Source organism: Chiloscyllium plagiosum, unplaced genomic scaffold (genome assembly GCF_037043375.1).
Source record: "Chiloscyllium plagiosum isolate Xiang-an unplaced genomic scaffold, Cpla_swu_hap1 HiC_scaffold_53X, whole genome shotgun sequence".
In the NCBI taxonomy this organism is placed as follows: Eukaryota; Metazoa; Chordata; class Chondrichthyes; order Orectolobiformes; family Hemiscylliidae; genus Chiloscyllium; species Chiloscyllium plagiosum.
In genome coordinates this window covers 16,712,590-16,734,231 of record NW_028270191.1, presented here as the reverse complement: position 1 = coordinate 16,734,231, position 21,642 = coordinate 16,712,590, and the positions used below count along the sequence as shown (strand labels likewise).

General features: G+C 40.4%; 2 protein-coding genes across 2 annotated transcripts in view; one reads left to right on the top strand and one right to left on the bottom strand.

Annotated features, from left to right (window-relative positions):
* Positions 1–21,642, bottom strand: part of LOC148134655 (uncharacterized) — a 268,788-nt gene that overhangs the window by 159,882 nt on the left and 87,264 nt on the right. The gene's annotated exons all lie outside the window — the stretch shown is intronic.
* LOC122543349 (aquaporin-4) lies at positions 3,666–19,656 on the top strand. Its single transcript, XM_043681935.2, has 5 exons — positions 3,666–3,815; positions 6,120–6,476; positions 9,874–10,038; positions 12,139–12,219; positions 19,438–19,656. Exons 1-5 carry the CDS (start codon positions 3,801–3,803, stop codon positions 19,654–19,656), a joined length of 837 nt encoding a protein of 278 aa, XP_043537870.1. The 5' UTR covers positions 3,666–3,800.

Sequence of the window (21,642 nt, the reverse complement as noted above, 5' to 3'; positions counted from 1 at the left end):
CACCTGTTTGGTCACCTTCTCATATCTTAGTGCTGAAATGTCTGTTGTGTTTTTAGGACCAAAATTAACCCGCAATGATTTTTCCAAGTCAATTCCGATAAACAAACATCAGTTTGTTTGCTCTCTCCTCCTTTCCCAAATAAGCTACTGCTCAAAGTTTGAAATCCCATTCTCAATTTCAGCACACATTTCAAACCAAAAATGAGAAAAATAAAGAAAAACAACAATGGTCTCAACAACAGCAATGGTCTTTAAAAAAAAGAGTCTGCCTTTATGAACTTAATAACTCAGTTATTGCAACAAGGCTCAGGAATCAAAGCCTTGCTTGCAGACATTGTTGTTGGGTAGGGCCAGAATTGTGTTTAGCTGTGAGGTATTACCTGGTCAAATAGTCTACTGACCTTGACTGATCAAGCTCACAAATGGCAAATTTATTTGGGTGGGGTTTTGAACCAGAGCCCAACACAAGCAAGAAGAAAAAGTTAAGCTTGCCTACTGAACAACATGAATGCTGCATTCTAATTAGGCTGGTGACTGTACTTATTATAATATACACCAAGGGTTATCAACATATACTAATTTAGATTGTTGTAACTAAAAAGAGCTTTTCAAACTGTATCTAATCCTTGCAATGCCGCTTTTATTTTTGAGCTCTATTAACATTGCAGGCTTCATTACATTTCATTAGGACCATATGATTCAGCACAAGGTAGATCAAACACTGATCATGTATTTGTGTACTTCAAAAGAGGTGATGTCTGCTTGTTGCTTGCTTTTTGTTGAAAACACAGTACATCAATTCAATATTTATCTTTAAATCTGCATTTTAGTATAATTTTACTTGTTCAAGAGCTCTCATCATATTCATGATTCACTCAGCCATCTCAAACTGAGAAGCTTGCGGAATGAGTGATTTCTGTGGCTCAGTAATGCCAGGACCAAGAATATTAACCCTTATTTTACAGTTGTGCCAAACTGGGGATGTACACACTTGAGACTTGGGGAGGGTGCAGGCAGTTCACACCAAACATTGTGAAAGGCTTACCCTTATTTTGAATAGACTACGAGCATTGGTAAAGCTTTCCCAAAAAAACTTGTGACACACTTGTCTGAGGAACACATAATGCTGTATCATTTGATCTTGGCTTAAGCTTCTGACCTCATCGTTACATCATCACGAAGACCACTTATTTCTACCTCCATAACAGTGCTCAACTTCACGCTTGTCTCAGCTTGCCTGCTGTCACCCTCATCCATGCCGTCTAGACTTGATTATTCCAGAGCACTCCTGCCTGGTCTCCCATATCCTACCCTCCATAAACCTGAGGTCGCCTTGAGCTCTGCTGCCCGTATCTTAACTAAGAGCAATTCTTGTTCCTCTATCACCCCTATGCTCACTGACCTCCATTGGTTTCCAGTCAAGCAATGTCTTGATTTTAAAATTCTCACCCTTGTTTACAAATCCTTCCATGGCCTTTCCCCTCTCTGTTTCAATAATCTCCCCAAAGCTCCTCCAACCCTCTGAGATCTCCACACTTCTCTCATTCTAGTCTTTTGTGCATTCCCAATTTTAACTGCTCCTCCATAGGCAGGACACTTTCAAGGTATCCAGAACACAAGGCTTTGGAATTCCCTCCCTCCCTCCCTCCATCTCAATTTCCTCCTCTACGATACTTATTGAACCCTACCTCTTTGAGTTTTTGTTCATTGGACCTATTGTCCCGAAGTGGCTCAGTATCAAATTTTGTTTTATAGCATTCCTGAAGGATCTTGCAATGTTTTATTACAGGAAAGGTGCCATAAATAAGTTGTTGCAGGCACCATCAGGTGCCACACAGTAAAGATGTCATGGCTGCTTCCAAGATAACAGTCATTGCTGTTCCAAATGATGCATCTGTGTTCAGATATCAGGTGAACATTATGCAAATCCTTCTTTCTCAAGAAAGCTGTGGGGTTGGCATGAAGATCCCTGATGCCCACTTGAGTATTGAGTAGAATCTTTGCACCCAAAACAACCTGATCATCTTGTTCAGCTGATGCTTCCTTTGCACAGGAAAATGGTGACAGCCTGAATTTATGTAAAAGGGTCTGGAAGGTGAAAGCATCTCTCACCTCAGATTCAGAATGTCGTGGGTTCAAGTTTCACACCAGGAAGGCACACATTGGAGATACCATCTTTCAGATAAGGTGGTCTCTCCTGCCCTGTTAGGTTTGTGTAAATGACCCAGAGTAATAGCTGAAAAAGAGCAGACTTATCCCTCAACAAATATCACTGAAACAAATTATCTGGCCATTGACACATTGCTACTCATGGGAGTTTGCAGTGTGTGAGAGTGGCTGACAAACCTGCCAGCGTAGGATTGTCAGGCCATGTTGCACAGAAGTTTGCTTTGTGAGCAGGATCTCTTCCCGCCATCCAAAGTGTGGCGATCGAATATGAACAAGTATTGTATACAGCTTCCCTCATCTGATTGATACCATTTGGTCTGCTTTCCAGTAAATCATTGCTCCTACAGAACCAGGAGCCAGTGGTGACGCCATAGGAATTTGCTTATCTAATGCTGTTATCTGTGAAGGCAACATGTGACCTCCTACCAACTGTTTGATGGGAATACAAAGGGATGAGAAGGAGGATATTCAAGTCTTGTCCTTTTTCAGGTTTTCATCACACTGTTTCCCACTAATTCTACGGTATGCTGTTAATTATTATAAATGTTATCAATTAACAGCTGAAACTAATGGCTGAAAACCACATTTGTTGGCTAAATCTGAGCAGCGTTGAAATTTGTTGGAGGGTTTTCATCATGAGACCAAGTGAATTATATCAATGTATCTTACCAAACTTCCTGCAAGAATTACTTACCCTGCCCCGATGGCATCTCTCATCCAATTCTAGTCCCCTCTTACCATGTGCCATTCCTAGAACATGCCACTACTCAATGGATATCCCAGAAATCACCAAAATCCCTTGTGCCCGCACCATCTTTAAAAGTCTGTCATGCACTTGGACAATCACTGTCAGTCCACAGCTACCCTACACAATTCCCAACATTTGTCCCGAACATGGCAAACAGGGGGAAATCGGTGCCCCCTCCCCGCTGTGTGGACAGAGACAAGGTCACCAACTCAGAGGTCCCAGCGTGTGCTAATTCCATCAGCATGCATTCATTGGTAAGCCAACAACACCTGAGCTGGCTCAGCCATGTTCATCAGATGGATGATAGCTGTCTACTCAAAGACCTTCTGTACAGCAAACTGGCCACTGGGTCAAAAACTCCATAGTGTCCATACCTCCACTATAAGGACACCTGCGAGAAAAATATGAATTTGGCAGAAATTGATGTTGACAGTTGGGAGATGTTTGCTGACAGCTATGAACTCTGGATGCCGACTGTCAGGAAGGGCTTTGGAAGAGATGAACAGAAACATAAAGTTCAGCTGGCCAAGAAGAGGACCCAGAGTAAACGGAGGCCAGTGATTCCTGCATCTTCTCAGCCCAGACCGCCATGTCGCAGCAGGGCTTCTGAGTCACAGCAGGTGATGTTTCACACAAAACACCACCACAGTGCAAACTGTCACCTTACAAGGCAGAAGGCTGCCACCATCAGAGGAGGAGGAAGCTGGCTGGAGAATTTAAAATTATTTGTTGCATTGGAGAGTGAGAGGTTTGCCAGTTTGTTTGTGTGTCCAATTCGTGAGCGCTTTGAGGATTCCCTGTAGTTCTGTTGAAAGACACAGCTCAGAAAAAAATATTCTGGAGTGAGATAAATCACGAGAAGCATCTCTGCTTGGGACTCAGCATGTCTTTCCGAGAGGTAAGGAAAATGGTTTAATTCTCCCCACCCAACCAGAGAATATTAACAGCTTGATGGCAATTAGTGTTTATTTCTAGTTTGTTCATCATAGGATACTAAATGATCTTGTTCAAGCGTACTTTAACAAGTGGTTTGAAGTGCTCACTGGTTTTCTGCCGATTACAGCTTTTATACCTGCATTTTTGAATTATCCAGAGATTTCTGTTCGCTTGGTGGATTAACGAAAGGAGGAAAATTAAAATAGATTGATACAGGGTCATGGAAAAACATGAATAGCTGAATTAAAAGAGTAAAATTGTAGACATTAGCTTGAAAGACTAAAATTATGAATAAAGATGGTATACAAGAGACAGAAATAGCAGGATATGTAGCATTGCGAAGAGACATAGATAAACAAAAAGACAATGGATCAATCTTAAAACTTATATTAAATTTGGCAATAACTGAAGAGAATAAATACCAGGCTATTAAATAAATGGATATAAAGAGGCAAGAAGCAACTCAGAGACAGAGAAAAACAGAAAAAGATTGACAGAAATGGTAGATAAAAAAGTAAATGAATGTAGTGCACATTAATTTAATAGTTAGCACGTCATGCATATCTGCTAGTTTATATAAATCTTTGTACAAGATTAATGTAATGCATTGCTCTTCATTTTGAACTGTGTACATTACCAATTTGGAAAATTACCATTTTCCTTTGCACATGCAATGTTCTATCCTGTACACAGAGGCTGTAAATTGATTAATTGACATGTTCAGGTTAACAGAGCTGATGTTTAATTCCTGAATTTGATATTTTGATGATGGACAGTCTGGTGTTTATTTTCCAAGTTGGATGCAGAAGTGGCGTAAATGGTGCACAACTCGTAAAGAAAATCTGTAATTACACTGTATAAATGGTACATGGCTCCTCTAGGATTGCTTGGCCCCATCTTGCTGCTGAGCTGACAGATAAGAATGTTGTAGTAGCAGTATTCAATAAACACTGTAACATTCATAAAGCTTCAACATGGGGACAATGACAGCTTGAAAGTCTGTATTCGTAATGGAGAATCTGCTATTTCTCTGTGTGGTGTTGAAAGCAGATATAAAACCTAATCATCTATGCATGTCTTCTGCAAAATGGCCATGTTACATGGTAATGACATTACTCCTCATGATGTTTGTCATGTAGATAGAAAGAAGTGAAGAGAGAAACAGAGAGAACAAAGTGAAAAGAGAGTGGAGACCCAGGGATATAAATTCACTGTGGGTGACAGTGAATCAGCTGGCTGGTTTAGAATCCATCCAATTTTCTTCTGACTAGTGGATGATTTATCTTGCATAACCTTTCTGATTTATCCCAGTTTTGTAATGATAATTCACAAACTGCATAACTGCAAGTGTCTCCTGGCATGGTGGGCAAAAGTCATTTTGACGCTTGTACAAATCTGTACAAATTTTAGGATAGTGAGAGAAAAGTAAAGAGAATAACTGAGAAAGAAAAAAGATGGAAACAGCCCATTACTGGTTGATGTTAATTACTTCAGCACCGAAATAAATCGGAGTGAGCAGAGATTCAAACCAAAATGATGGGTTGTACAAGACCAGAATTGAAACATTGCCCTGTACATTCACACCTGACATCTTTAAGCCATTCTTTAACTGAAATATTAAATATCCCAGGATCTCATTTGTTTTGCAAGAAAACATCAACAGTTTACTAATCAAAAATATGCTGACTAGGGCCTGTTAGACATCTATTGGCGTCTTTGAACATTATGTGGAGATCGGGGTCTGGGCTGGGTTTTTGTGGAAAACGTCTGCAGGCTTCACTTGAGATAGATACCGTTTTGTGTGGCAAAGGCTGCAGTCCTGATTCATGAGTCAAATCAAAATCATTCTTATGAAGGAATGTGAAACTACTGCAAATAACAGGCATTTGGTGGGGCTTGGAGGAGAGAGGAAGGTTTACCTCAGTAATGATAGCAATAGCAGTGGAAGTCAATGGAATAAATGTTGAAAATAGTAGAAAACTGCACAGAGAAGATCATTACATCCTTGTGGCTAAGTCAAGATCCATTTCCCTTTAAGGAGAAACTTGGTATACACCTGGATGGAAGGAATAGAAGATTAGAGAGGGTTAGTTGAATAGGGGTGGGAGGAGGCTCTAGTGGAGTATAAACACCAGCACAGATCAGTTGGGCTGGATGCTCTGTTTCTATTCTGTAAAATTCTATATATGTCAATGTAGAATCTGCAAGGAAATAAAATCTAAAAAGTAAAATAATTTTCACAGTGACACTGTCCTTTTTGTCTTAGGAGTTGAGGAGTCGCAGGTTCTGGCGTTCAGTTTTGGCAGAGCTGGTTGGCTCCCTGGTCTTGGTTGCAGTGATTTTGGGTGCCTCTGCCCCTGGACAGGAGGACGAGGTGCCTGCCTTGATGCAGGTGGCTGTAGCTGCGGGGTTTTCTGCTGTCAGCCTGATCCACTGTTTCGGAGAGATTAGCGGTGCTCAGGTAAACCCAGCTGTCACACTCGCGTTCTTGTGCACCAGGAAACTGGATTTCCTTCAGGTTGTGTCCTACCTTTTGGCTCAATGTCTTGGAGCTGTGATTGGATCAGGGATAATCTACATGTCACTGCCAGTCAAGTCAGCATCAAGGCATTTAGTTAACATGGTAAGTCTATTTATATTCCTGCATTTACTATAACATTTTCCCTGTTGGTTTACAAGTGAGGTGTATTTCCCCAAAGTGGAGATTAGAAACTAAACAATAAAACGCAACAAAAAAAACAATTTACCATGGTGCTGCAAACAAAATTGTGTTTCATTTTAGAAGGCAGCTGCATTTAATGTTTCTTCCTATTTGCACCGAGAAGGTAGAGAGCTTGCCAAACTAATTCAATGGCTGTTAAATGTCAGTCTGGTCCTGAGGATTGCAGCCTCAAGAGCAATTCAGGATGTGCAATAAATGCTGCCCAAGCCAGCAATGCCCACATCCTGTGAATGAATAAAATCAGTCACATGTGAGCCAGACTGGTTCCTTTCTTGAAAATTGTTGCAATAATCTGGCAGCAATCATCACATGTTCCCACAAGTTATGAGATTTATTCAATTCACAATTTACCACAGTGGGATTTGAACTTGCAACCTTTAGGTTCAATGGTCTAGTTCCTAACTTCCTTCTATTAAACCTTTTTCCAGTGGTTTGTTAATTCATTATTCCCCAACTCAAACTCCCCTTTATTTCTATTAAATCATTTCCAGCTTTGTTTTCTGTCCTCATTCCCCTCCTCAATAGTTCATTTGGATTAACGTTTCTTGTGGAACGACTTCTCATCTACTCTCTTATACTATAACTTGCAACACTCTATAAATAAATTAAGAAAATCGCAGTGCCAATTTCTCTGATTTCCTGCACTCACTAATGTTCATTTTGCACATTCACACAACAATAGGATCAGTTACACTAATGGGAAATTCCTGGGAAAATATTACCTCAATAATCTTCAAGAGACAAATAAGACCTACCAACAATACCACCCCTTAATGACACTAAACAATTTAAAAGTATTCATATAAAATGAATTTACCAAAGTGGGGAGCAAAACGTGAGATCTGATTCATGTAGAAATTTGATTTCAAACAGGAGTTCAGGTTAGATATAGATGATCTTTTAACTGTTAATTCACAGAAACCTACAACTGATTGAAATCTGTAAAAGCTGAACTTGGACCTGAGGAGCTGGTGGTTAGTTGTTAATTGTTAACTGCTTAATTACAGCTAATTAAATTAGAAAAGGACAAGTCAAACTTTGGCATTTGTTTATATCATAGGCGGGACACAAAGAGGTACAGTATTTATATTTTTCAGAAAGCATTGAATAAGGTGCCACATAAGAGACACAAGCAGAATCTGCCCCACTGGATTATCACCTAAATAAAGACAAAAATCTATCCTTTGACCACATGGATTGATACATGTCATGGGAGAAAAGCAAATAAATGGGGTAAATTGTTGCTTTTCAAGTGATTGCAAGGTAAGTAGTGGTATGCCTCCAAAATCTGTGGTAGGACTTCTTTTATTTTCAAATCATGGAAGTATGAGGCACATCAAGGCTGAAACAGAAACCAAAGTGTGTTGCAGAAATGTATCATTACATCATTGCTCTGTGCTGTATTTATAAAAATCAAAAATGCAAATTTACATTTTTATGGTCTTCTGCTCTTTCTGCTTTAGTTGTGTCGGCATCGCAGGCTAAACCATATTCCACGAACATTTATACGATGATGAATATGGTTCACAGTGTGATAATGACCAGACAATCTGTTTTTGTGGTGAGGGATTGATATTGGGTGGGACACTGGGATAACTCTGCTGCTCTTTTTTGAAATAGGCTTTATCTATATACACATGCATTTCATAGAGTCATAGAGATGTAAAGCACGGAAACAGACCCTTCTGTCCAACCTGTCCATGCCAACCAGATATCCCAACCCAATCTAGTCCCACCTGACAGCACCCGGCCCATATCCCTCCAAACTCTTCCTATTCATATACCCATCCAAATGCCTCTTAAATGTTGCAATTGTACCAGCCTCCACCACTTCCTCAGGCACCTCATTCCATACACGTACCACCCTCTGCGTGAAAAGGTTGCCCCTTAGGTCCCTTTTATATCTTTCCCCTCTCACCCTAAACCTATGCCCTCTAGTTCTGGACTCCCGACCCCAGGGAAAAGACTGTCTATTTATCCTATCTATGCCCCTCATAATTTTGTAAACCTCTATAAGGTCACCCCTCAGCCTCCAACGCTTCAGGGAAAACAGCCCCAGCCTGTTCAGCCTCTCCCTATAGCTCAAATCCTCCAAACCTGGCAACCATCCTTGTAAATCTTTTCTGAACCCTTTCAAGTTTCACAACATCTTTCCAATAGGAAGGAGACCAGAAATGCACGCAATATTCCAACAGTGACCTAACCAATGTCCTGTACAGCCGCAACATGACCACCCAACTCCTGTACTCAATATTCTGACCAATAAAAGAAAGCATCCCAAATGCCTTCTTCACTATCCTATCTACCAGCGACTCCACTTTCAAGGAGCTATGAACCTGCACTCCAAGGTCTCTTTGTTCAGCAACACTCCTGAGGACCTTACCATTAAGTGTATAAGTCCTGCTAAGATTTGCTTTCCCAAAATGCAGCACCTCACATTTATCTGAATTAAACTCCTTCTGCCACTTCTCGGCCCATTGGCCCATCTAATCAAGATCCTGTTGTAATCTGAGGTAACCTTCTTCGCTGTCCACTACACCTCCAATGTTGGTGTCATCTGCAAACTTACTAACTGTACCTCTTATGCTTGCATCCAAATCATTTATGTAAATGACAAAAAGTAGTGGACCCAGCACTGATCCTTGTGGGACTCCACTGGTCACAGGCCTCCAGTCTGAAAACCCTCCACCACCGCCCTCTGTCTTCTACCTTTGAGCCAATTCTGTATCCAAATGGCTAGTTCTCCCTTTATTCCATGAGATCTAACCTTGCTAACCAGTTTCCCATGGGGAACCTTGTCGAATGCTTTTAGATTAGATTAGATTACTTACAGGCCCTTCGGCCCAACAAGTCCACAACGACCCTCTGAACAGCAACCCACCCAGACCCACTCCCCTACATTTAACCCTTCACCTAACACTACAGGGAATTTAGCACGGCCAATTCACCTAACCTGCACATTTTGGACTGTGGGAGGAAACTAGAGCACCCGGAGGAAACCCACGCAGACACAGGGAGAATGTGCAAACTCCACACAGACAGGAATTGAACCCAGGTCTCTGGCACTGTGAGGCAGCAGTGCTAACCACTGTGCCACCGTGCCACCCATACTGAAGTCCATTCAGGAACATTATGCATTTCCTAGATTATAATTGTGCAATATATAAGGTCTATGTAAACATTTAAATGTATTTATAAAATTGTATTTATATCATTTATTTATAAAATGTGCAATCTCAATCTCCTTTATATATTCTGGGAGTTTCAATTTTATATGATTTCTTGTGTTTCTGAGCAGATCAACAAGGATGGAAATGCTGGCCAAGCGCTTGCAATGGAGATTTTTGCCACATTCCAATTAGTTTTCACGATATTTGCTGTGGATGATCACCGGCGCAGGGAAGTGGGAGAACCTGGCAGTTTGGCAATAGCTCTCAGTCTGACAGCAGGAATCATGGCATCGGTAAGAAACACAAATATCCGCTGCATTAAAACTGTTAGTTTGCATTGTACATAACAGCTTCCTCGATAGTGAATGACAGACGGTAATGAGTACTCACTACACACTAGACCAATTTTCAATGTAATAGTGTGATGTAATCTGTGTAATTTATACATACTTTGATATCATTTATTTTCATTTGGAGTTCAGTTACTGGCATGTGGATTTTGGTGCATGTGTGCCTGGAAGGGTCAACTGATCACTTGTCGGTATTTTTGTAGCCATGGTGATTTCTTTTACAAAAAAACAGTGAAAGAGAGAGAGCTCCTGGTGTGTGGTGGGGTTATGTCTTCATTTTTACAAATAGCTGTTTTACAAATACAAGTAAATAGCTGTGTAGGAGCCTTTCAGCTTAGAAAGTTGGGGTTTTTTCTTTTGATTTGGGGAAACACCCACAGCTTGGAAAACACATTTGGGTTTCTGTTTTGGTAGTTTGCAGAAGTCTGGATGTGTAAAGGACTTGCTCCTGAAAAAGGGAGATAGTTTACAACTGTTAAGAAATAGGGTACCTTGGTGTAAGGAATTCAGTTCTAATATTCTAGACCACAGTGCTTATTTAAAACCTTGAAAGGGTTACTTGAAGCTGAGAAGATCCAAACTCGGTTGTATGAAGGCTCAAGGAAGAGGCAATCAGATGCTCAAGACCAGAAACTGAAGCCACAACTAAATCCTATGTGTAATAGAGAAAGGAAATCTCTCTGTGTTGTTTGAGTACTATAAAGGAGTGCATTGGATTAATGGGATTGTAGTGTATCATACACTTCAAAAACTTTAAATGTGTGTTGCATGTAAATTGTTTGATTTATTCAATTTTGCCTTCATTTCTGTTGCATAATAAACTTGCATTTTATTGTTAAACCAAATCTACAACACCTGTGTGTGTTTCAGTGAAGGACCACCTCATTTAAAACAGAAAATATATAATCTATCAAGCCATTTTTCAGTCTGGAATCTGACTTGTCCAGTTATAATATCGGCTGGGATCACAATAAAAGTAATAAGTAGTCTCCATTAATTTCTGCTTTTAGAAGCCAAATCCTATATAGGTTCAGCACATAAGCTGTGAATTTTAATTGGAAACACAGGACAGTACAAGACTGAACAGATGGAAGTTTTGGTTTGATTCCTAACTTCTCATTCAGGAGTTCTGTGTGTTACAAGAAGTTTGTACACAATACATTTACTTAATCATAATACTAGCTCAGCAACAAGCCTCATGTGAAATTAGTTTGGAGAATCTCAATCTTGATCTGAATATGTGTCAGTCCACCACACACAACTGTCTCCAGGATGGCCATAATATGCTGGGATGCCACAAGAATAGATTATAGGAAATGAAAGATCTCACAGTGGTATGGCAAAAATTGTCCTGCTAAAGCTGCAAAAACATACAAACAAAAATATCTATTAATCAACAGTTTTAAAACTTAAAACAAGGCAGCAAGGGATGTTTGAAAAGCAACAGTAAGTGTACAGACACTCCCTTATAAAATTTAGGATTCTAAGGTGATTAAGCATACTGAGTTTGTCCTTTAAGTATAGGAACAATTTGGGATTTATCCTGCGCTGTCACTGAAATCATCTGAAATTGAATGAAATAAAGTTTTCATTTTAATTCATGCCCAGATCAGGGAGAGCAAGAGTGCATATCAGGGACTCCAGGCATGCAGTTCCAATGGCTAACTGTTATGTACAGACACTGTTTGAGAATGAGTCAAGATTAGACTGGTGCTGGAAAAGACAGATAAATTTTATCTCTCCACCCCAGAGACTCTCTGCTTTCATTCCTGATGAAGGGCTTTTGCCCGAAACGTCGATTTTCCTGCTCCTCAGATTCTGCCTGACTTGCTGTGCTTTTCCAGCACCACTCTAATCTTGACTCTGACCTCCAGCATCTGCAGTCCTCACTTTTGCCACACTGTTTGAGAACGTGCATCTGAATTTGTGACAAGCCATGGGACTAGGCAAAGCACCAGGAGGGGAATGCAAATTTTGTAATGTGCTCCCTTTAACTCCAAGGAACTAGTAGGGCTCACTGATTTCTGTGCTTATTTTCTGTAGGGTAAGATTTCAGGAGGCAGCCTGAATCCTGCAAGATCTCTTGGACCAGCGATAATCACCGGATTCTGGGAGCATCACTGGGTAAACAAAGGCTTACAATGCCCACTTCATATGGCAGCATTTTCATCTGTAAATGCCTTCACTGAAGCTTTGTGATCTTCGCAGCCCAAATGTTTAATACAAATAATAACATTTTTCAAGCAGAATGCAAAATGCAAAGCTTGGCAAAGGTGGTTAAAGGAATTTGGTGTGATTAGCTACATCCTCAAGTGCTCTTGTTAAAAAAAGATTTTTTTATCTTTATTTCTGAAATGTATTTGGCACAAAAAAGTAGGTTTTGAATATTTATTTCAGGGTGGCGCTGCTTCCAATTTCGTGATAAACGGCTCCATTTCGGAATGGCAAGCAGTGACCAGTGGGGTACCGCAGGGATCCGTGCTGGGACCGCAGCTTTTTACAATATATGTTAATGATATAGAAGATGGTTTCAGCAATAACATTAGCAAATTTGCTGATGATACAAAGCTGGGTGGCAGGGTGAAATGTGATGAGGATGTTAGGAGATTACAGGGTGACCTGGACAAGTTAGGTGAGTGGGCAGATGCATGGCAGATGCAGTTTAATGTGGATAAATGTATGGTTATCCACTTTGGTGGCAAGAACAGGAAGGCAGATTACTACCTCAATGGAATCAATTTAGGTAAAGGGGCAGTACAGAGAGATCTGGGTGTTCTTGTACACCAGTCAATGAAGGTAAGCATGCAGGTACAGCAGGTAGTGAAGAAGGCTAATAGCAGGCTGGCCTTCATAACAAGAGGGATTGAGTATAGAAGCTAAGAGGTGCTTCTGCAGCTGTACAGGGCCCTGGTGAGACCACACCTGGAGTACTGTGTGCAGTTCTGGTCTCCAAATTTGAGGAAAAACATTCTGGCTATTGAGGGAGTGCAGCGTAGGTTCACGAGGTCAATTCCTGGAATGGCGGGATTACCTTACACTGAAAGACTGAAGCGACTGGGCTTGTATACCCTTGAGTTTAGAAGACTGAGAGGGGATCTGATTGAGATGTATAAGATTATGAAAGGATTGGACACTCTGGCAGCAGGAAACATGTTTCCACTGATGGGTGAGTGCCGAACCAGAGGACACAGCTTAAAAATACGGGGTAGACCATTTAGGACAGAGATGAGGAGAAACTTCTTCACCCAGAGAGTGGTGGCTGTGTGGAATGCTCTGCCCCAGAGGGCAGTGGAGGCCCAGTCTCTGGATTCATTTAAGAAAGAGTTGGATAGAGCACTCAAGGATTGTGGAATCAAGGGTTATGGAGATAAGGCAGGAACAGGATACTGATTAGGAATGATCAGCCATGATCATATTGAAAGGCGGTGCAGGCTCGAAGGGCAGAATGGCCTACTCCTGCACCTATTGTCTATTGTCTATTGTCTAATCCACAATTACTAAGGTAGAGCAAGTATTTGAACGCAATCAGATAGATTTTCTGTATCCCATGATGTCTAAGTGGGAAATGTGCATCATAAATGAATTAGGTAATGGATATTTTACAGTTGTGGTTGTTACTGGACCAGTAACCTAGGGGTCTGAATCAGTAATCTGGAAAACATAAATTCAGATTCCACCATGGCAGTCTGAGAATTTCAATTCATTTTTGAACAACTGGAAATAAAAGACTGTTACCAATGAAGACGAACCATGAAATTGTTAGATTGTGCTAAAACCCCAGCTGTTCAGTCTTTCTAACTGATAAGGGAAGCACGGTGGCTCAGTGGTTAGCACTGCTGCCTCACAGCACCAAGGACCCGGGTTCAATTCTACCCTCGGACAACTGTCTGTGTGGAGCTTGCACATTTCCCCCATGTCTGCATGGGTTTCCTCTGGGTGCCCTGGTTTCCTCCCATGGTCCAAAGATGCACAGGTTAGGTGGATTGGCCATGGTAAATGCAGGGTTACAGGGATAGTGAAGAGGATGAGTCTGGGTGAGCTGCTCTTTGGAGGGTTAGTGGACTCAATGGGCTGAAAGGAGAAAGTGAGGACTGCAGATGCTGGAGATCAGAGCTGAAAATGTGTTGCTGGAAAAGCACAGCAGGTCAGGCAGCATCCAAGGAACAGGAGAGAGGGAGGAAGAGAGCTTCTTCAAGGAAGGCATCCTTGTAAGAGGATTCGCAGTAGGTTAAAATCTTCGAGGAGAAAGTGAAGACTGCAGATGTCTTCAAGGAAGGCATCCTTGTAAGAGGATTCGCAGTAGGTTTCCTTCAAGGAAGGCATCCTTGTAAGAGAATTCGCAGTAGGTTGTCTTCAAGGAAGGTCCTGAAGAAGGGCTTATGCCCGAAACGTCGATTCTCCTGTTCCTTGGATGCTGCCTGACCTGCTGCGCTTTTCCAGCAACACATTTTCAGCTCAATGGGCTGAAAGGCCTGCTTCGACACTGTAGGGATTCTATGTTTCAATGATTATGTCAATCCAATCCCACATCAACATGGGATGATGATAAACATCCCTCTTAAAGTGACCAAGGAATTTTTATCAAAGAGAAAAATGCCACTTGGGAAGGGCTTTGCCAGCAATGCCCACACTTAAGCAGAAATGATGGAAGCAAAAAGCAGCAATTAAAAATCTAGAAATGGCAAGTGCAGAAATGCAAAAATGCAGCAAGTAAATGCAAAAAGTGAAAACACAGCAAATAAAATGCAGCAGGCAAAAATCCAAGGATGGAAAATTCAGAAAATCAAATGCAATAGTGCAAAGTACAGCAAATAAAATACAGCACTCAGTTTGTCAAGGGCCAGACATGTTTGTCCTGTGTCACCCATTTTATAACGATAAATCAAGTGCACAAAGTATTCCTGGTGCAAAAAAAATCAAATAATTCAATTCGAGAAACACTGTTCACTTGCAAACTGATCAGGGCCTTAATGAAGTTCACATACAGTTTATATCAGAACACTTCAGGCAATCTGGACGATTGAATGCAACACGAATCAGTTCCATATCCACATGCTTGTTATGTTCTAGTGGTGAAAACATTTAACCTGGTGTTTCAATCTCTAGCTTTCGCTGTCCCTCAGTCCCTAATGTTCGCTGATATTGATGGAATATTGCTCAACAAAGTGTCATTTTAAGTTTGATTTAAATTTATTTCAGAAGTGATAGAAATGTAACTTCAATTACTCAAGAGGTATAAATGCAAAGCTTGTGGTGTAATGAACCATACACACCATGGGAGTTGATGATTTAGCCTTGTAGTGGGAGAGGGGCCACCAGAATTTGCCTCAATGCCCCTGAGGAGGAGAAAAATAATTCAGAATTTACACTTCTAATCATTATTCACTGAACTGTATTGATAAATGCAATTGTGTGGACACCAGGTGAGGACTGAACTGGTTCAATTTTGTTAGGACCATCATGAAAGAATCTGTCAGCACTTACCGTTTGGCTTCACATTGCTAAGAAAGGCTACTAAGGTGAGATAGTTGAAGGTTACCAGAACACTTGGAACTGGACCTCATCATGGGTCAGAAGAGAGAATTATTTTTAAACCGCATTGGAATTAGATAAGAATTTAAATCCCAGCTCTGTATTACCTGGGTTTTCCCTGTCACCAGACATTTGGGAAAAACTTTATTTCCATCATATTTAAGTTAAATTTGATATAACACCAGGTTATAGTCCAACAGGTTTATTTGAAAGTACAAGCTTTCGGAGCGCTGCTCCTTTGTCAGGTAGCTAGTGGGGCAGGAAACATAGGACACAGCATTTATAGGTAAAAGATTAAAGCGTCACACAACTGATGTGATGTATTAAGACAAACCTGGATGGCTGTGAAGTCTTTAATCGCTTAGAATGGGGATGCAGCTTTCGATTGATTAATATTTAAATCCTACTTAAGTATTCTAAGTCATAATGATTTCTGTACAAATTATCTGAGAGGCCAATGTCACGGTAATTACAATTAAAGGCTCCAATATTTATTAAATACTGAAAGGCAATAATATGCTGCAGTCTTTTGCAAGGTGAAACCTTTTCACCCAAAAGGTAATAATGTTGTGGAATAAGTTACCAAAAAAGGTGATTAAAGCAGACTCTATGAATGGTAATTAAAGATAATTAAGAGGTAATTAAATATATTTTTGGAGAGAGAAAAGAATGAGGCATATGGTAGCAGAATGAGCAATGGGGCAAATGTTCAAAACAGTAACAAGTTTGTCATCTCAGGTATTGAAGTGTTGTAATCTCCAGTATTGCTCTCCTATAAAGGTTTGTGTAGTGAACACTCTGTTTCTGATTTCAAAACTGCTTGCATTGAAATTCCCCTAGGTTGCCTTCAGGTTTATTGCTGGTTTTCCTCTCTCTACTATTTTCACTTTGTTACTTGTTATGGACTAGGCCAGACCACTCAAAACATTCTTAAGCAAGCAGCTCAGACCATAACTTTGCAATTTGTTTCGGTAAGTGTGTAGTGAAAATTACCAGGATTAAGTTAGCTAGGTTGACTACTAGATTTTAAAACAGACAAAAATTTATTCACAAAATTACACAATGAAACACAAAGAACAGAATAAAGAACCCCTACAGAATTCAGCCTATCAAAGTAGATTTAATTATGCTTTTCCGAATATACACAACAGTCCCAATAAGCAACCTCCCTTTAAAAACCAGTATAAATGGAACGCCTGCTTATAGGTTGAAGTTGAAGAGCAGAAAGAGAGAGGGAGAAAGAGACTTTCCACACAGCTTCCTGCTGAACTTCCAGCCAGTTCAAGACTGAACTAAAACTGCTCAGCTCAGCTAGAGAGCTTTCTTTATACAGGTCACTTGTAAGGCATAGCTACTTTGGCCTGAAGTCTCATCTGTTTACATATAAACAAAAGGCCTCTCAAAATCCTTTTCATCTCTGTACCAAACCAGTCTGATCGGAACCCGGCCTGGTTTATTACCCCTCTGAAAAAAATCAAGGACTAAGTCTCCTTGAGCCAAGGAACAGCTTTTAGGAAAAAAAGGGACTAGCTTTGTGATATATTATTACTCCAGAACATTTTTTTTGAAGTATTATTTTCTTTTGGTGAGTTTTCAGTGCATGGAGGTGCTAAATACAGTCAATTTCTCCTTGTTGGCTTACGGAACAAAGACTTGGAGCAATGTCACATCAATTCCCCACAAACGGCATCAATTTAAACATTCCTCCAATGAAGGTTAACTTCAGTAATGTGACATTTGTGTTCTTATGGTGCTGATCACCATGCAAGTGTGGCATTTGACCTTTATCATTGACAGGGTGTTCAGTGGCAGTTGTACATGGTCATTAATGAAATGCCTGTTCCTGTATTTTTGGTTGAAAATGCAATACTCACCCTTACAGAAGCCCAGTGAGCAACCACCAAAAACTCAGAACTATTCATTGTTAGCTGTCCTTCAATTCAAAAGTGACATTTACTCAGTGTCATCAAAGCTGTTAGGTTAAGTTAAATTAAATGATCCTAATGGATCAGATCTAAACTCTGCAGTCCAATCACACCCAGTCATGAATGTTGGTGGGCAATTAAACAACTCACTGCAAGAGGAGGCAGCTCCATAAATATCTTCATCCTCAATGATGAGGGAGTGCAGCACATCAATGAAAAAGATAAGGCTGAAGTATTTGTCACAGGCTTCAGCCAGGAGTGCCAATTGGATGATCCAGCTTGGCCTCTTGCAGAGATCTCCAGAATCGCAAGTGGCAACTTCATTCAATCTACTTATGATCAAGATAAAGGTCACCATGCCTCAGGTGAGGAAGAGGTTGGGAAGGAGAGTCTATCATGGTCACCTCAGCCTGTGCAGGAATTGAACCATGCTATCGGTATCACTATGCATCTCAAACCAGCCATCCAGCCAATTGAGCTAACCAACCCCACTATGTTACATTAAGAACACACTCGATACAGCCAAGGCTGTGGGACCTTGACAACATTCCAGCATTCGTCCTGAAGATGTGCTCCAGAACTAGCCAAGCATCTAATCAAGCTGCTCAAATTCAGCTACGACACTGGCATCTACCCAGCAATGTGGAAAATTCCCCAATCATATCCTGTAAACAAAAAACAGGACAATTCCACCCTGCCAATTTCTGCCCCATCATTCTATTCTTAATCATCAGCTGTGAAGAAAGGTATGACCAATAATCCTATCAAGCAGAATTTACTCAGCAAAAACCCGCTCACCAATGCTCAGTTTGGGTTCTGCTAGGGTCACTCATTTCCTGACCTCCTTATTGGTCCAAGCATAGACAGCTGAACTCAAGCAATGAAGTGAAAATGACTGCCTTGATATTGAGATAGTATCTTGACAGAGTGTGGCATCAAGAAGTCTTGGCAAAACTAGAGTCAGTGGAAATCAGGGAGAAGACTCTCCACTGGTTGGAGTTATGGTGTAGTACAAAGGATAATGGTTGTAATTGTTGGATACCAAGCACCTCAGCTGCTTCATCAATGACCTTCCCTCCAACATCAGGTCAGAAATAGAGATGTTCACTGATGGCTATACAACATTCACCATTTGCTGCTCCTCAGATACTGAAGTAGTTCATACCTGAATGAAGCTAGACTTGTACAACATTAGGCATGGAATTCTGAGATGAGCATTTCACCTCCTCAGTCTCCAAAGCCTGTCCAGTTTCTACAAGGCACAAGTCAGAACTATGATGGGAATACTCCTTGCGTGCCTGGATGTCTGCAGCTCCAAAGACACTCAAAAAGCTCAACATTATCCAATCAAAGTAGCCTACTTTATTGGCACTCTATCCAGCACCTTAAATATTCATTCCCTCCACCATTGACACTCAGTAGCAGCAGTGTGTACCATCTGTAAGATGCACTGTAGTAATCCACTAAGGCTCCTTAGACAGCATTTTGCAAACCCACAATCACTTCCAACTTCCAAACAGAAGGACAAGGGCAGCAGATACATGGGAACACCACCAGCCCCTGCAGGTTCCCCTCCAAGCCACTCACCATTCTGACTTGGAAATATATCACCGTTCCTTCAGTGGTCAAAATCCTGGAACTCCTTTTCTCATAGGACTGTGGGTGTCTCTACACCATCCAGACTGCAGAGTTTAAGAAGGCAGCTCACCACCACCAGGCCAGTCAGGGATGGGAAATAAATGCTGGCCAGACTAGCAATGTGCACACCCCAAGAACAAAAAAACAAAAAAAACATTGTAGCAAAACTCATGCACAAATATGCCACCCAATAAAACACTGTGTGCTCATATTCTTAATTGTAACTTTCTATTCATTGTTCCTGCAGGTGTACTGGATTGGTCCTATCCTTGGTGCTGTCCTTGGTGGCATTTCTTATGAGTTCTTTTTTGCCTCCAGTGCCTCTCAAGAAAAGCTCATTGCCTGTATCACATGCAAAGATATCGAGATTGTGGAAACCACCAGTGTGTCCCGTTCATCATTACTGACAGTCACACAATCTGCAATGCGAGCAAAACAGACTGCAAAAGTGCAGGATCACAGTTAAAGTTCACATTATTTATTTTTCCACATACCTATATAGATAGCCTGGGTTGTCTTTTTGAATCTGTGCTAGAGACATAGTTTGTCACAAACATTAACAATTAGTTTTGGCACCCTGGGAGGTGTTGTTGATGAATGCATTGGCTAACATTGTCCTGAGGCGTATAGACCAGAAAATTCCAAGTTCAAATCCCCCAGTGTGTGCTGAGTTAGCTGATCGCACAAGGTCACCAACTCAGACGCAACTATTATTATCAGGACTTTACTTAAGAAGAAGAACGAGTTTCTGCTCTTGTTGATTAGAAAGTGTGTAAATGAAGATCAGCTGGGCTGAAATTCTGCCATGGTCGAATGACCCATAAACAGGGTTGTGAGCACTGACTATTCCCATGTACAAATATGCTGGCCTCATTGAATAATGAAAAGTCAGCTCATTTATGTATTTCTTTTGTCGCTCTCACCACATAGCTCATAAAACCATATCCCAGCATCACTGGACCTGCATGTTGGCACTAGTGAAACTATACCCCAACAAGAGCTCAACATTTTAGAATAGGAGATAAATGCTGGGTGGAAAGTAAAGGATAGTTTGTGTATTTTACAGTGGGACAGTGGGAGATAAGTTGTACAAAGGAACAGTTTCCATTGATACCCTTAGAGCAGAACAGGAAACTCTTCAAAATGTTTGTGAATTAAAAAGAAAATGCATAATATCCTCATTAAAACTAATCTTAGGAAGCAAATTAATTTTCAGAGTTATAACAAAATCTATTTTCACACTGCATTACTTGATGAACCGGCTAAGCTTAACAACTCTAGTAAACATATTTTATGTCATTAAACCCTTGATCCTTTACTGGTTAGTAATATTTTTTGGTAGCAAAAACTGAAATAAAAGTCTAAAGTAGTGTTACAACTCAAAACAGAAAATGCTGGAAATACTCTGCAGGTCTAGTAGCATCTTTAGAGAGAGTTAAAGTTTCATATCAACGTCCTTTCTAAACAAGAACGATGACCTCAAATGTTAACTCTGTTTGCATCTCCACAGACAATGCTGAGTACTTTCAACGTTTTCTGCTTTTATTCCGACATCCACACTATTTTGCTTTTATCAAATGCAGTGTTATTCCGCAATCTTCCAAAGATGAGAAGGGTTATGTGATAAAGCCAATAGCTGAAATTCTATGATCAGACTCTAGGATTGACAAATATTTGAAAACCTGGAAGCCAAAGATTTCATAATAATCTTTTCAAAAATCTCAAAAAAGTGTACACAACCCCAAATAATCAATTCCTTTAAATCTGTACAAAACATGAATGTTTCCTTTTAACAAAATGTTAAAAGTTGGTTAAGTATGCAGTTTGTAATAATTGGGCCAAGTTCTATTACTTAAGGAAGAGTTATTTAGGGTTCACTCCACACTCTATAGCACTTTAAGGAACAGTTGTGTACTCGCAATTTCCAACCCCGTGCAGGATACACCTCCTTTCTTTTGACACTGTGTACCTCTGGGATGTTGCAATGTTTCTAAAATTTATTTGAAACAAATCTGTATCATCTTATTAAGAACAAACTCTATGTCAAGCTTGTCTTCATCTGTCTTAAACTGAACAATTATTTATAGAGCTTCTTACCCATAATAGTAATTAGTATGACAACGTTGACACCTTCTAGCTGCTTAACAAGACGTGGTGCAATCATTGTCCCAAAGTCTTTTAACACCTTTCCAAATTGCTAGCTAGATTATCAGTCATCTTTAATTTTGCTGTAAATGGTACATTATGAAAAATAGACCAAAGAAAAGTTCAATGGTTTAATTCGCATTGTTTAACTTTTAAAAACATTTTAAATAACTCTTAGCAAATCATAGAACCATAAAATGATTGCAGCCCAGAAGGAAGTCACTCGGCCCATAAAGCTCATGTTGTTCTCTGCAGTTCCCACTCTTCTGCCTCTTCCCAGTAGCTCTGTAAATATTTTGTCTCCAGT